General features: G+C 37.8%; 1 protein-coding gene across 1 annotated transcript in view; it reads right to left on the minus strand.

Moving 5' to 3' along the window:
• itpr3 (inositol 1,4,5-trisphosphate receptor, type 3) overlaps positions 1–15280 on the minus strand; it is a 459677-nt gene that overhangs the window by 119460 nt on the left and 324937 nt on the right. Inside the window, exons 37-39 of the mRNA XM_049754123.2 lie at positions 4287–4617; positions 4024–4132; positions 3865–3955 (exon numbers count right to left, since the gene is read on the minus strand). Coding sequence (XP_049610080.1) covers positions 3865–3955; positions 4024–4132; positions 4287–4617 — 531 coding nt within the window. The remainder of the gene's footprint in view (positions 1–3864; positions 3956–4023; positions 4133–4286; positions 4618–15280) is intronic.

Genomic DNA, 15280 nt, shown 5'->3' on the forward strand with positions numbered 1-15280 from the left:
CTGAAATGGACCGGCCACATAGACTCTGTCCGGAAGAAGGCACAGCAGAGGCTGTACTTCCTGAGACAGTTCAAGAAGTTCAACCTGCCGCGGGAGCTGCTGAAGACCTTCTACACTGCCATCATCCAGTCTGTACTCTGCACCTCCATCACTGTCTGGTTTGGATCGGCCTCCAAACAAGACAAGCACAGACTGCAACGGACAATCAGGACTGCAGAAAAGATAATTGAAATCAACCTCCCATCTATCCAAGACTTGTACCTGTCCAGGACCAGGAAACGTGCAAGTAACATCTCTACAGACCCTTTTCACCCAGGTTGCAGTCTGTTTTAACTACTCCCCTCCGGACGGCGTTATAGAGCTCTGTACGCCAAAACCAGCAGACACAAAGACAGCTTCTTCCCCCAGGCTGTTGCTCTGATGAGCTCACACCACTCTCAGAGTCTCAGAGTCATTGCTGTGCAATAACATCCTGCTCTCCACACCTGTTTTGAATTGTCTACGCTGTTTGTACTATCTGTCGTCTCTGCATCCATTGCAGCCTGGTCATCCTGGAAGAGGGACTCTCCCATCTGTGGTCTCTTCTTAAGGTTTCTCATTTCCCCTAGCTGGGGTTTTGAGTTTTTCCTTGCCCTCCTGGGAATTTAAGATCAGGGGATGTTTGAGAATATTTGTCATTTTTCACATGTCCTGAGTGTTGTTAGTCACCTAAATGTTGAACAGAGGCTGTGATGTACCGAAGTCAAATTCCTTGTTTGGCATGCTCAAACATGGCGAATAAAAACTCTTGAATCTTGAATTATAACAACTTCTTTTATAACAAAGTACAACACTGCAAATATGTTTTTTGAACTATTTTTTTTTTAAAAACAAGTGAACATGTGGTAAATATCTTTTTAGAACTTTCATTATAACTTTTGAAGTTAGTGAGAGCTTTACTTCTCCTCAGATGACGCCTCATCATCAGGTGGATCGTCGCAGGAAGCTTCGACTGGAGCTGGGGTACTTGTAGGTGATGGCGTAGAGGCACAACGTTTTCAGGGTACAAGGAACCTTGTGATGGGGAGTTGTGAGTGTTGCTTTTTCTTTAGACCAAAGATGTTCTTGTACAACTCCATTACACCGTCAATACGGTTGCTGAATTCTACAGCTCTGACCATGTTGTCATTGATTTCTTGGGCCCTTCGTTGCAAAGTCCATGCTATATTGCAGAGCTCTTGCAGGTTTGCCAAGGTGAGGCCACATTCTTCAGCTTCGTTGTCGTCACTGTCCTCAGATACCTCCTCTTCTTCCTCACTCGCCGATCTTGTCACTTTGACGAGCTCCTCGTCAGTTAGGGGTTTCAAGTGGCAGTCGAGCAGTGTGTTCACGTCCTCTGTTGTCATGTCCGATAACCCTTCAGTGGCTACCAGCCGAGCCACCCTCACAGTGTAATCTACGGCGGAGTGGTGAACTTCGTCAGGCGTAAATCCGTCATAGTCATGGGTGGCATTTTTTGGCCACAATTCCCTCCAACTTGCAATCAGTGTCTGCTCTCTCATCTCATTAAGATACTTCTGAATGTTGACCAGGCATGTTGCAATGTTGTATTTGCGCCAATAGTTCTTCAGGCTGAAGGCCATGTTCTCGTCGATGAAAGAGATGAGGCCCTCCATCATGGACCTAGTGTAGAGGGCCTTGAAAGCTCAAATGACCCCTTGATGCATGGGTTGTATAAGGGAAGTGGTGTTGGGGAGCAGGAACTCCACTTGGACCCTGTCATAATGGAGATTGGTTGCATGTCCTCCTGCACAGTCCATGAAGAGGACAGCCTTAAAGGGCAGCCCTTTTTTAGCGAGGTACAGCTTCATCTGCGGCATGAAGCAGTTCACGAACCAGTCGAGTGTGAGGGCATTTGTTATCCATGCCTTTTTGTTGTGCATCCAGTAGACGGGCAGCAAGGCTTTGTTTTTGTTTTTCAAAGCCCCAGGATTTAGGGACTTGTAAATTAAGCCGGGCTTGAGCATGAAGCCCGCAGCATTCCCACACATGATGAGAGTCACCCGATCTTTGTGGACCTTGAACCCTGGCCTTTTCAATTCGTCCTTATAAAGGAACGTCTGGGACGGCATCCTCTTCCAGAAGAGGCCATTATCATCCATGTTAAATACCTGCTCCGGGAGATAACCACCCTCAACAATTATCTTTGGAAACTCTTCCTTGACATAACGAAGAGGTGCCTCGTGGTCTGCCGAGGAAGCCTCTTCATACAGAGGAATACTGCAAAGTCCGAATCTCCTCTTGAATTTTTCAAACCAGCCCTTGCTGGCAACAAAACCACATTTTTCTTGTGGGGTAGGATCACTCGAGGCACTGGTGCTAGGCTGAGGTTCATTTTCGTCGCCGTTGTCGTCATCATCATCTTCGTTCAATTCTCCTTCAGGAACGAGGTTATCATACAGGGCTTTGGCTTTAGTCCGAAGCATATTGGTATCGAAGCAGTTTTGCGGATCTTTCTTCACTTCTTTTTTATATCGCGGACCGTTGATTCGTTCAAATCACAATGGCGCGCAACAGAGGCATAGCATGTTAAGCATGTCCAATAAATTGACTTTTACGATCACCGTAATCATTTTTCTCTTTTTCTTAGGCTCAGCGGATGATTTCAAGAATGAAGGACGTTTTCAAGGGCGCGAGCACTCAAGTGAAAAGAGCGAAGGTAGGGGTAGCATCTGTGCCAATCAGCTTGCGAGATTCCCGAGTCAGGAGCGATATTGAATGGTGAGATGGATGATCAGAGACGTGGATTTTGAATTGTGTGGGCACTCCTTGCCTTCTGCTGGCGTGCGGGCAATTGCTCAATTTTGATTTTTTTTTTTAATGTTTTATTTTCTTTTTAATTTTAGACATTTATTTATTTTGAAAAATCCGCAATTGCGTGGGCACTCCCTGCTTTCTGATACGCGTGCGTGCCATAATTGCAATCAATTAAAAACATTTTTTTTTAACGTTTTGGTTCATTTTTTATTTTATGCATATATTTATTTTGAAAAATCCGCGATTGTGTGGGCACTCCCTGTCTTCTGCTGGTGTGCGGGAAACTTTCGTGCCAAAATTGCTCAATGAAGCCGCGAGGCATCACTGTATACATATGTATGTGTATATATATATATATATATATATATATATATATATATATAGAGAGAGAGAGAGAGAGAGAGAGAGAGAGAGAGAGAGAGAGAGAGGGGGATTGTTTTAACTGCGTTTGTTGTTATTTTTGCAATGTTGCATGCAGCAGTGGTTGTTTTGAAGTGCTCTATATTTATACAGTAGAGTTGATTTATTGAGTTACTATGACATGACATCTTTACAGTAGTACGTGTACAGTACGAGCATCTGTAGAGCTAACTTTGAGCCACATTCTTTGAATAATCCATCCCTCCCTCCCTGGAGCCTATCCCAGCAGTCATCGGGCAGTAGGCGGCAATACCCTGAACTGGTTGCCAGCCAATCGCAGGGCACACAAAGACGAACAACAATGTGCACTCAATCAGCCTACCAAGCATGTTTTTGGGATGTGGGAGGAAACCGGAGTGCCCGGAAAAAACCCAAGCAGGCGTGGGGAGAACATGCAAATTCCTCACAGGGAGGGCTGGAGGTGGAACTGAACCCGCACCCTCTGAAATATGAGGCGGACGGGCTAACCAGTGCATCACCGTGCCGCCTTCTTTGAATAATATTGTTGATAATATGCTGAATATTTTAAGATCGTATATGTGTTGAATATTATTTAATAGTATTAAAATGCAAATTGAGTAAAAAAAGGACATGAGGAACATGAGGGAATCTGGTATTTGTTTCTTTTGCAGAATAAACATTTGGGACCTGCAAATCCAAGTTCTATCAGGTCATTCTTCAGGTTGTTCTTGTTTGGAAACAAGTAGTTGTGCAGTAGAACCTTCCGCAACAAAATTCCCTGGGGAGCCACAAAGGGAAAATTCTAGTATTTATGTATCATCACTACAAGAAGAAAAGCGTCTTCACCTTTTCATCAAAGTCCAGTGTTCTGATTAACATCTCCTGTAGTGTCTTTAGAACTTTGATGCATAACTTCTCGTCTGAGGACATCAGTGTCTTTGTGTGCTGGATCAGCCTGTGTACACACACACGTGTACACACACGCGCACACACGCACGCACGCACGCACGCACAAACACACACACAAACACACCCACAGTTTAACTTCTGAATGGTCTAAGACACTTGGCACGAAAGTTATCATGAACTGATGAGATGATTCTGCTCACTTGGATATGAATCCACCGGACTCACAGCGCTGGCGTACATCTGTTCCCTCCAGAAAGAGAAGCTCTGGTTGGTGGAGGACATCAACTAGCACGGAGAGCTCTGCGTTGACAAGTGGCATGAGGCGCTCCTCCAGGGTATTGATGACGTCCTGCAGTTTCTCTATGATATTCTTGTAGTCCCAAGGGTTGCTGGGGGCAACAGGGCGTAAAGAGCGCAATGTCGACTTGAAGCTGGTGTTGGAGCGCGACAGTGAGTTAAGAGCGCTGGTGGACAACATGGCGCTAATCTGAGTTTCCAAGTCCAGAGGAAGAATGATGGAGCGACTCTTGGCTGTGGGGAAACAACAGCATTTCATTTCATCAAATGACATCTATAATAACATGTGTGGCATCATTGGTGACTAAATAATGACCAACAGTTTTTGATAACATTGGTGACATAGGTTACATTAATTATAATAATAATAATAATAATAATAATAATAATGCATTAGGTTTATGTAGAAATTTTCTGTAACATGCGAGGCATCATTGGTGACTAATAATGACCTCATCAACAGTTTTTGATAACATTGGTGAAAGGTTATAATAATAATAATAATAATAAGAAGAAGAAGACGAAGAAGAAGAAGAAGAAGAAGAAAATGCAATTCCTGGAGAAATTGTGTGTGAAGGCGAACACTATGAATAACCTCTTGGGGAATGCTGGCAAATGATGTTGAAACGAGTTGAATTACTTGAGAAATGTAGAAAACAGAGGTGAAAAACGGAATTTTGGAGAATTTGGTGGAATTTTGGAGGGTTTGGTTGAATTTCAAATCTGAAAATGTGGAATTTATGGTAAGTGGGAATTTGGGGAATAGGTAGGAAAAAGATGAAGAGTTGAAAGTTGGAATGGGTTGAATCGGTTGAAAAATGTAGAAATTAGAGTAGAAAAGCACATTTTTGGAGAATTTGGTTGAATTTCAAATTTGAAAATTTGTAATTTTTTGTAAAGGGAAGTTGTGGAATAGGTAGGCAAAAGATAAATACTTGAAAGTTGGAATGGGTTGAATCGGTTAAAAAATGTAGAAATTAGAGTAGAAAATTTAAATTTTGAAAAACTTGGTTGAATTTCAAATTGGAAAATTTGGAATTTTTTGTAAAGGGAAGTTATGGAATAGGTAGGCAAAAGATGAAAACTTGAAAGTTGGAATGGGTTGAATTGGTAGAGAAATATAGAAATGAGAGTAGAAAACCGAAATTTTGGAGAATTTGGTTGAATTTCAAATTTGGAATTTTTGGTTAGTGGGAAGTTGTAGAATCGGTAGGCAAGAGAAGAAGAGTTGAAAGTTGGAATGGGTTGAATCGGTTAAAAAATGTAGAAATGAGAGTAGAAAACCAAAATTTGGAGAATTTGATTGAATTTCAAATTTCGAATTTTTGGTAAGCGGGAAGTTGTAGAATCGGTAGGCAAGAGATGAAGAGTTGAAAGTTGGAATGGGTTGAATCGGTTGAAAAATGTAGAAATTAGAGTAGAAAAATGAAACTTTGGAGAATTTGATTGAATTTCAAATTTGGAATTTTTGGTAAGTGGGAAGTTATGGAATAGATAGGCAAAAGATGAACAGTTGAAAGTTGGAATGGGTTGAATTGGTTGAACAATGTAGAAACTAGAGTTAAAAAAACAAAATGTTGGAGAATTTGGTTGAATTTAAAATTTGGAATTTTTGGAAAGTGGGAAGTTGTGGAATAGGTAGGCAAAAGATAAAGAGTTGAAAGTTGGAATGGGTTGAATCAGTTGAACAATGTAGAAATGAGAGTAGAAAAACGACATTTTTGAGAATTTGGTTGAATTTGAAATTTGGAATTTTTGGTAAGTGGGAAGTTGTGGAATAGGTAGGAAAACGATGAACAGTTGAAGGTTGGAATGGGTAGAATCGGTTGAAAAATGTAGAAATTAGAGTAGAAAAACGAAATTTTTGAGAATTTGGTTGAATTCCAAATTTGAAAATTTGGAATTTTTTGTAAGTTGGAAGTTGTGGAATAGGTAGAAAAAAGATGAACAATTGAAAGTTGGAATGGGTTGAATCGGTTGAAAAACGTAGAAGTTAGAGTAGAAAAACGGAATTTGGGAGAATTTGGTTGGATTAAATTTGAAAATTTGGAATTTGTGGTAGGTGAGAAGTTGTGGAATAGGCAGGGGAAAGATGAAAGTTGAAAGTTGGAATGGGTTGAATCGGTTGAAAAGTGTAGAAATTAGAGGTGAAAGACAAAATTTCGTGAATTTTTTTCGAAAGTTTTAACGTGAAAACGTGAAATTTTTGAATTTGGCAATTTTGGGACGTGTCGAGAATCAATCCGAATGTGGTTCGAATGTGCTGAATGATGTGAATTTAAAAGTGGAATGACGTAAATGTGAAATGTCGAATCTGCCATTAAGAATGAATGGGGAAAAATTTGTCGTAAATTCGTGAATTTTACGAAAACGGCAAATTTTCGGAACGAGAAAAATGGAAGCGCTCATCTCGTGAATATTTGGAATACGTCAAAAGTGGAACGGAATGAATCGGATGAATTTTGTGGAAGAAGAAGCGGGACAAAAAAGTGTGGAAAATAAAATAGAAGAAAAATAATAACTAGAAAATGCAATTTCTGGAGAAATTGCGTGTGAAGGCGAAGACTTTGAATCACTTCTTGGCGAATGCTGGCGTATTATGCTGAAACGAGTTGAATTACTTGAGAAATGTAGAAAATAGAGGTGAAAAACGGAATTTTGGAGAATTTGGTGGAATTTCAGAATTTTGGAGAATTTGGTTGAGTTTAAAATCTTAAAATGTGGAATTTATGGCAAGTGGAAATTTGGGGAATAGGTAGGAAAAAGATGAAGAGTTGAAAGTTGGAATGAGTTGAATCGGTTGAACAACGTGAAAATTAGAGTAGAAAAACACATTTTTGGAGAATTTGGTTGAATTTCAAATTTTAAAATGTGGAATTTTTTGTAAGGGGAAGTTGTGGAATAGGTAAGCAAAAGATGAAGAGTTGAAAGTTGGAATGGGTTGAATCGGTAGAGAAATGTAGAAATGAGAGTAGAAAAACGAAATTTTGGAGAATTTGGTTGAATTTCAAATTTGGGATTTTTGGTAAGTGGGAAGTTGTGTAATACGTAGGCAAAAGATGAAGAGTTGAAAGTTGGAATGGGTTGAATCGGTTGAAAAATGTACAAATTAGAGTCGAAAAACGAAATTTTGCAGAATTTGGTTGAATTTCAAATTTGGAATTTTTGGTAAGTGGGAAGTTGTGAAATAGGTAAGCAAAAGATGAAAAGTTGAAAGTTGGAATGGATTGAATCGGTTGCACAATGTAAAGATTAGAGTAGAAAAACAAAATGTTTGAGAATTTGGTTGAATTTCAAATTTTTAATTTTTGGTAAGTGGGAAATTGTGGAATAGGTAGGCAAAAGATGAAGAGTTGAAAGTTGGAATGGGTTGAATCGGTTGAACAATGTAGAAATTACAGTAGAAAAACGAAATTTTGGAGATTTTGGTTGAATTTCAAATTTGGAATTTTTGGTAAGTCGGAAGTTGTGGAATAGGTAGGCCAAAGATGAAGAGTTGAAAGTTGGAATGGGTTGAATCGGTTGAACAATGTAGAAATTAGAGTAGAAAAACAAAATGTTGGAGAATTTGGTTGAATTTCAAATATGGAATTTTTGGTAAGTGGGAAGTTGTGGAATAGGTAGGCAAAAGATGAAGAGTTGAAAGTTGGAATGGGTTGAATCGGTTGAACAATGTAGAAATTAGATTAGAAAAACGAAATTTTTGGAGAATTTGGTTGAATTTCAAATTTGGAATTTTTGGTAAACGGGAAGTTGTGGAATAGGTAGGCAAAACATGAACAGTTGAAAGTTGGAATGAGTTGAATCGGTTAAAAAATGTAGAAATTAGAGTAGAAAAACAAAATTTTTGAGAATTTGGTTGAATTCCAAATTTGGAATTTTTGGTAAGTCGGAAGTTGTGGAATAGGTAGGCAAAAGATGAAGAGTTGAAAGTTGGAATGGGTTGAATCGGTTGAACAATGTAGAAATTAGAGTAGAAAAACAAAATGTTGGAGAATTTGGTTGAATTTCAAATATGGAATTTTTGGTAAGTGGGAAGTTGTGGAATAGGTAGGCAAAAGATGAAGAGTTGAAAGTTGGAATGAGTTGAATCGGTTGAAAAATGTAGAAATTAGAGTAGAAAAACAAAATTTTTGAGAATTTGGTTGAATTCCAAATTTGAAAATTTGGAATTTTTCATAAGTTGGAAGTTGTGGAATAGTTAGAAAAAGATGAACAGTTGAAAGTTGGAATGGGTTGAATCGGTTGAAAAACGTAAAAGTTAGAGTGGAAAAACGAATTTTTGGAGAATTTGGTTGAATTTCAAATTTGGAATTTTTGGTAAGTGGGAAGTTGTGGAATAGGTAGGCAAAAGATGAACAGTTGAAAGTTGGAATGAGTTGAATCGGTTGAACAATGTAGAAAAAAGTGGAATGATGTAAATGTGAAATGTCGAATCTGCCATTAAGAATGAATGGGGAAAAATTTGTCGTAAGTTCGCGAATTTTGCGAAATCGGAAAATTTTCGGAACGAGAAAAATGGAAGCGCTCATCTCGTGAATATTTGGAACACGTCAAAAGTGGAACGGAGTGAATCGGATGAACTATGTGGAAGAAGAAGCGGGACAAAAAAGTGTGGAGAATAAAATAGAATAATAATAATAATAATAATAATAATAGAGAATGGTGTAGAATAACATATGTGTGAAGGCCATCGCCTTCACACAACTAGACTAGAAAATGCAATTTCTGGAGAAATTGCGTGTGAAGGCGAAGACTTTCAATCACTTCTTTGGGAATGATGCCGAATGATGTTGAAATGAGTTGAATTTCTTGAGAAATGTGGAAAATAGAAGTGTAATACTAAATTTTGGAGAATGTGGTTGAATTTCAAATTTGAATTTTGGAATTTTTCGTAAGTGGGAGGTTGTGGAATAGGTAGGCAAAAGATGAACAGTTGAAAGTTGGAACGGGTTGAAACGGTTAAAAAATGTAGAAGTTAGAGCAAATCTTGAATCCCCATAGAGAATGACTGGGAATTAAAAGAAAAAGCAATTGCGCCAAAATATTTAGAAATTTGGAACAAAAGGACAAAAAACGGCGTCAGGAAGTTCCCTTTTGGGGTTAAAATGTTGAAACGGGTTTAATCGGACAAAAATTGCAAAAGTTAGCTAAGATGTAGCTATTTAGAGCACTTAATGTTGAAATAAGATCACTTCCGGTTTGATTTGGGTCACTTCCGGTTTGATTAGAGGCACTTCCGGTCCAGCTGAGGTCACTTCCGGTTTGATTTGGGGTCACTTCCGGTTTACCTAAGGTCACTTCCTGTTTACCTAAGGTCACTTGCGGTTTGATATGGGGCACTTCCGGTACATTCTGGGTTCATTGGGGGCACTTCCGGGTCAATCCAAGATGGCCGCCACACTGGAAGTGTGGGTGAAGGAGGTGAATATGGTAAGCATAAGGTAAACAAAGTGAATAAAGTTGGAATGGGTTGAATCGGTTGAAAAATGTGGAAAAAAGAGTAGAAAAACGAAATTGTAGAGAATTTTTGGTAAGTGGAAAGTTGTGGAATAGGCAGGCAAAGGATGAACAGTTGAATGTTGGAACGGGTTGAATCGGTTAAAAAATGTAGAAGTGAGAGCAAATGTTGAATCCCCATAGAGAATGAATGGGAATTAAAAGAAAAAGCAATTGCGCCAAAATATTTTGAAATTTGGAACAAAACGTAAAAAAACAGCTTCAGGAGGTTCACTTTTGGGGTTAAAATGTTGAAACGGGTTCAATCGGACAAAAAATGCAAAAGTTAGCGCCTAATGTAGCTATTTATGGCAGTTAATGTTGAAATAAGTTCACTTCTGGGTTGATTTGGGTCACTTCCGGTCTATTTGGGTCACTTCCGGTCTGATTAGAGGCACTTCCGGTCCAGCTGAGGTCACTTCCGGTTTATTTGGGGTCACTTCCGGTTTAAAAAGGTCACTTCCGGTTTAAAAAGGTCACTTCCGGTTTGATTTGGGGTCACTTCCGGTTTACCTGAGGTCACTTCCTGTTTACCTAAGGTCACTTCCGGTTTGATTTGGGCCACTTCCGGTTCATTCTAGGTTCAGTGGGAGCACTTCAGGGTCAATCCAAGATGGCCGCCACACTGGAAGTGGGGGTCAAGGGTTGAATTGTGAAAGCATAGTGGAAGTGGGGGTGAAGGGGTGAATATGGTAAGGATGAGGTGACCAAAGTGAATAGAGTTGGAATGGGTTGAATCGGTTGAAAAATGTAGAAATTAGAGTGGAAAAACGAAATTTTGTAGAATTTGGTGTGAATTTCAAAATTGAAAATTTGAAAATTTTGGTAAGTGGGAAGGTGTGGAATAGGTAGGAAAAAGATGAACAGTTGAAAGTTGGAATGGGTCGAATCGGTCAAAAAATGTAGAAATTAGAGGTGAAAAACGGAATTTTGTGAAATTTTGTCGAAATTTTTAACGTGAAAACGTGAAATTTTTGAATTTGGGAATTTTGAATTATGTGGAAGAAGAAGCGGGACAAAAAAGTGGCGGGAATAAAATAGAAGAATAATAATAACTAGAAAATGCAATTTCTGGAGAAATTGCGTGTGAAGGCGAAGACTTTGAATCACTTCTTGGGGAATCCTGGCGAATTATGCTGAAACGAGTTGAATTACTTGAGAAATGTAGAAAATAGAGGTGAAAAACGGAATTTTGGAGAATTTGGTGGAATTTCAGAATTTTGGAGAATTTGTTTGTTTAAAATCTTAAAATGTAGAATTTATGGCAAGTGGAAATTTAGGGAATAGGTAGGAAAAAGATGAAGAGTTGAAAGTTGGAATGGGTTGAATCGGTTGAACAATGTGAAAATTAGAGTAGAAAAACACATTTTTGGAGAATTTGGTTGAATTTCAAATTTCAAAATTTGGAATTTTTTGTAAGGGGAAGTTGTGGAATAGGTAAGCAAAAGATGAAGAGTTGAAAGTTGGAATGGGTTGAATCGGTAGAGAAATGTAGAAATGAGAGTAGAAAAACGAAATTTTGGAGAATTTGGTTGAATTTCAAATTTGGAATTTTTGGTAAGTGGGAAGTTGTGAAATAGGTAAGCAAAAGATGAAAAGTTGAAAGTTGGAATGGATTGAATCGGTTGCACAATGTAAAGATTAGAGTAGAAAAACAAAATGTTTGAGAATTTGGTTGAATTTCAAATTTGGAATTTTTAATTTTTGGTAAGTGGGAAGTTGTGGAATAGGTAGGCAAAACATGAACAGTTGAAAGTTGGAATGAGTTGAATCGGTTAAAAAATGTAGAAATTAGAGTAGAAAAACAAAATTTTTGAGAATTTGGTTGAATTCCAAATTTGGAATTTTTGGTAAGCGGGAAATTGTGAAATAGGTAAGCAAAAGATGAAAAGTTGAAAGTTGGAATGGATTGAATCGGTTTCACAATGTAAAGATTAGAGAAGAAAAACAAAATGTTTGAGAATTTGGTTGAATTTCAAATTTTGAATTTTTGGTAAGTGGGAAGTTGTGGAATAGGTAGGCAAAAGATGAAGAGTTGAAAGTTGGAACGGGTTGAATCGGTTGAACAATGTAGAAATTAGAGTAGAAAAACGAAATTTTGGAGATTTTGGTTGAATTTCAAATTTGGAATTTTTGGTAAGTCGGAAGTTGTGGAATAGGTAGGCAAAAGATGAAGAGTTGAAAGTTGGAATGGGTTGAATCGGTTGAACAATGTAGAAATTAGAGTAGAAAAACAAAATGTTGGAGAATTTGGTTGAATTTCAAATATGGAATTTTTGGTAAGTGGGAAGTTGTGGAATAGATAGGCAAAAGATGAACAGTTGAAAGTTGGAATGAGTTGAATCGGTTGAACAATGTAGAAATTAGAGTAGAAAAATGAAATTTAGAAAGATTTGGTTGAATTTCACATTTGGAATTTTTGGTAAACGGGAAGTTGTGGAATAGGTAGGCAAAACATGAACAGTTGAAAGTTGGAATGAGTTGAATCGGTTGAAAAATGTAGAAATTAGAGTAGAAAAACAAAATTTTTGAGAATTTGGTTGAATTCCAAATTTGAAAATTTGGAATTTTTCATAAGTTGGAAGTTGTGGAATAGTTAGAAAAAGATGAACAGTTGAAAGTTGGAATGGGTTGAATCGGTTGAAAAACGTAAAAGTTAGAGTGGAAAAACGAAATTTTGGAGAATTTGGTTGAATTTCAAATTTGGAATTTTTGGTAAGTGGGAAGTTGTGGAATAGGTAGGCAAAAGATGAACAGTTGAAAGTTGGAATGAGTTGAATCGGTTGAACAATGTAGAAAAAAGTGGAATGATGTAAATGTTAAATGTCGAATCTGCCATTAAGAATGAATGGGGAAAAATTTGTCGTAAGTTCGCGAATTTTGCCAAATCGGAAAATTTTCGGAACGAGAAAAATGGAAGCGCTCATCTCGTGAATATTTGGAACACGTCAAAAGTGGAACGGAGTGAATCGGATGAACTATGTGGAAGAAGAAGCGGGACAAAAAAGTGGTGGGAATAAAATAGAAGAATAATAATAATAGAGAATGGTGTAGAATAACATATGTGTGAAGGCCATCGCCTTCACACAATAATAGAGAATGGTGTAGAATAACATATGTGTGAAGGCCATCGCCTTCACACAATAATAATAGAGAATGGTGTAGAATAACATATGTGTGAAGGCCATCGCCTTCACACAATAATAATAGAGAATGGTGTAGAATAACATATGTGTGAAGGCCATCGCCTTCACACAATAATAATAATAGAGAATGGTGTAGAATAACATATGTGTGAAGGCCATCGCCTTCACACAATAATAATAATAATAGAGAATGGTGTAGAATAACATATGTGTGAAGGCCATCGCCTTCACACAATAATAATAGAGAATGGTGTAGAATAACATATGTGTGAAGGCCATCGCCTTCACACAATAATAATAATAATAGAGAATGGTGTAGAATAACATATGTGTGAAGGCCATCGCCGTCACACAATAATAATAGAGAATGGTGTAGAATAACATATGTGTGAAGGCCATCGCCTTCACACAATAATAGAGAATGGTGTAGAATAACATATGTGTGAAGGCCATCGCCTTCACACAATAATAGAGAATGGTGTAGAATAACATATGTGTGAAGGCCATCGCCTTCACACAATAATAATAATAATAGAGAATGGTGTAGAATAACATATGTGTGAAGGCCATCGCCTTCACACAATAATAATAATAGAGAATGGTGTAGAATAACATATGTGTGAAGGCCATCGCCTTCACACAATAATAATAATAGAGAATGGTGTAGAATAACATATGTGTGAAGGCCATCGCCTTCACACAATAATAATAGAGAATGGTGTAGAATAACATATGTGTGAAGGCCATCGCCTTGACACAATAATAATAGAGAATGGTGTAGAATAACATATGTAATAAAATGTGCGCAAATTTCAATCGTGAAAATGTGAATTTTATTAATTAGGCAATGTTGGGAATAAACCCAATGTGATTTGAATGCGCTAAATGATGTGAATTTCAAACTGGAACGACGTAAATGTGAAATGTTGAATCTGCTATTAAGAATGAATGGGGGAAAATCTGCCGGAAATTTGTGAATTTTGTGAAAAGGGAAAATTTTTGGAGTGAAAAAAAAGTATGCAGCGGTGTCATGAATATTTGGAATAAGTTAAAAGTGGAACGGAGTGAATCGGTTGAAGTATGTGGAACGAGTTAAGCGTCAAAAAATTGGGGGGAATAAAAATGTGAAGGCCTTCGAACTTCACACAATAATAAAGGACAGGAATAACAGTATGTGTATGTGTAGGCCTTTGCCTTCACACATTAAAGGACAGGAATGACGTGTGAAAGCCTTCGCCTTCACACAATAATAATAAAGTGAATGGTGTAGAATAACATAATTCGCCTTCACACTAATAAGGTAAAATATGTGTTAGATTACAAAGCAATGCGTACCGTATTTTGCGGACTACAAGCCGTTCTGGAGTATAAGTCGCACCAGCCATAAAATGCATAATAAAAAAGAAAAAAATCACGTATAATTCGCACTGGAGTATCGGTTGCATTTTTGTGGGAAATGTATTTGATAAAACCCAACCCCAAGAACAGACATGCCATCTTGAAAGGCAATTTAAAATAAAAATAGAATAGGCAACAATAGGCTGATCGGTACTGCATGCTAACGTTAAATAAACACATAAACAAGGAACTGAGAACGTGCCTGACGTAACATAAGAGTTATTCAAATAACTATAGCATAAATAACATACTGTAATTTTCGGACTATAAGTCGCATTTTTTTTTTTATAGTTTGGGTGGGGGGGTGACTTATAATGAGGAGCGACTTATATGTGAATTTTTAAAAAAAAATTCCCCAAAAACAGTGAAACCGCGATAAACGAACCGCAATGTAGCAAAGGATTACTGTAATTTGAATTTCAAGTGACGTCAGCAGTGCAGCGCGGCGCGGCGGTTGTTTACAAAAAGGACAAAGATTGATCACGGGATGACGAACGGTTTGATAATATTGCTTATATAATAGTTATTTTATATCTAATTTATATATCGTTATATGGGCCTGTGGAATATTTTGAAGTGCAAGCGCCGTTAGTGGCGCGCACCCATTGTTGACAAAGGACGATCGATGGATTTAATGAATTGGAGTGACACAGATGGTTTTATAAACGTGTTATTTATGTAAGAGTTTTTTTTTTAATGACTCTGAATGTTACGTCAGGCCCGTTCTCAGCTCTTCGTTTGTGTTTATGTCACGTTAGCATACCTATCGTTTAGCCTGTTGTTGCTCGTTCATGTCTGTTCTTGGTGTTGGATTTTGTTGAATAAATTCCCCCCCCCCAAAATGCGACTTATAC

Source organism: Syngnathus scovelli, chromosome 2 (genome assembly GCF_024217435.2).
Source record: "Syngnathus scovelli strain Florida chromosome 2, RoL_Ssco_1.2, whole genome shotgun sequence".
Lineage (NCBI taxonomy): Eukaryota > Metazoa > Chordata > Actinopteri > Syngnathiformes > Syngnathidae > Syngnathus > Syngnathus scovelli.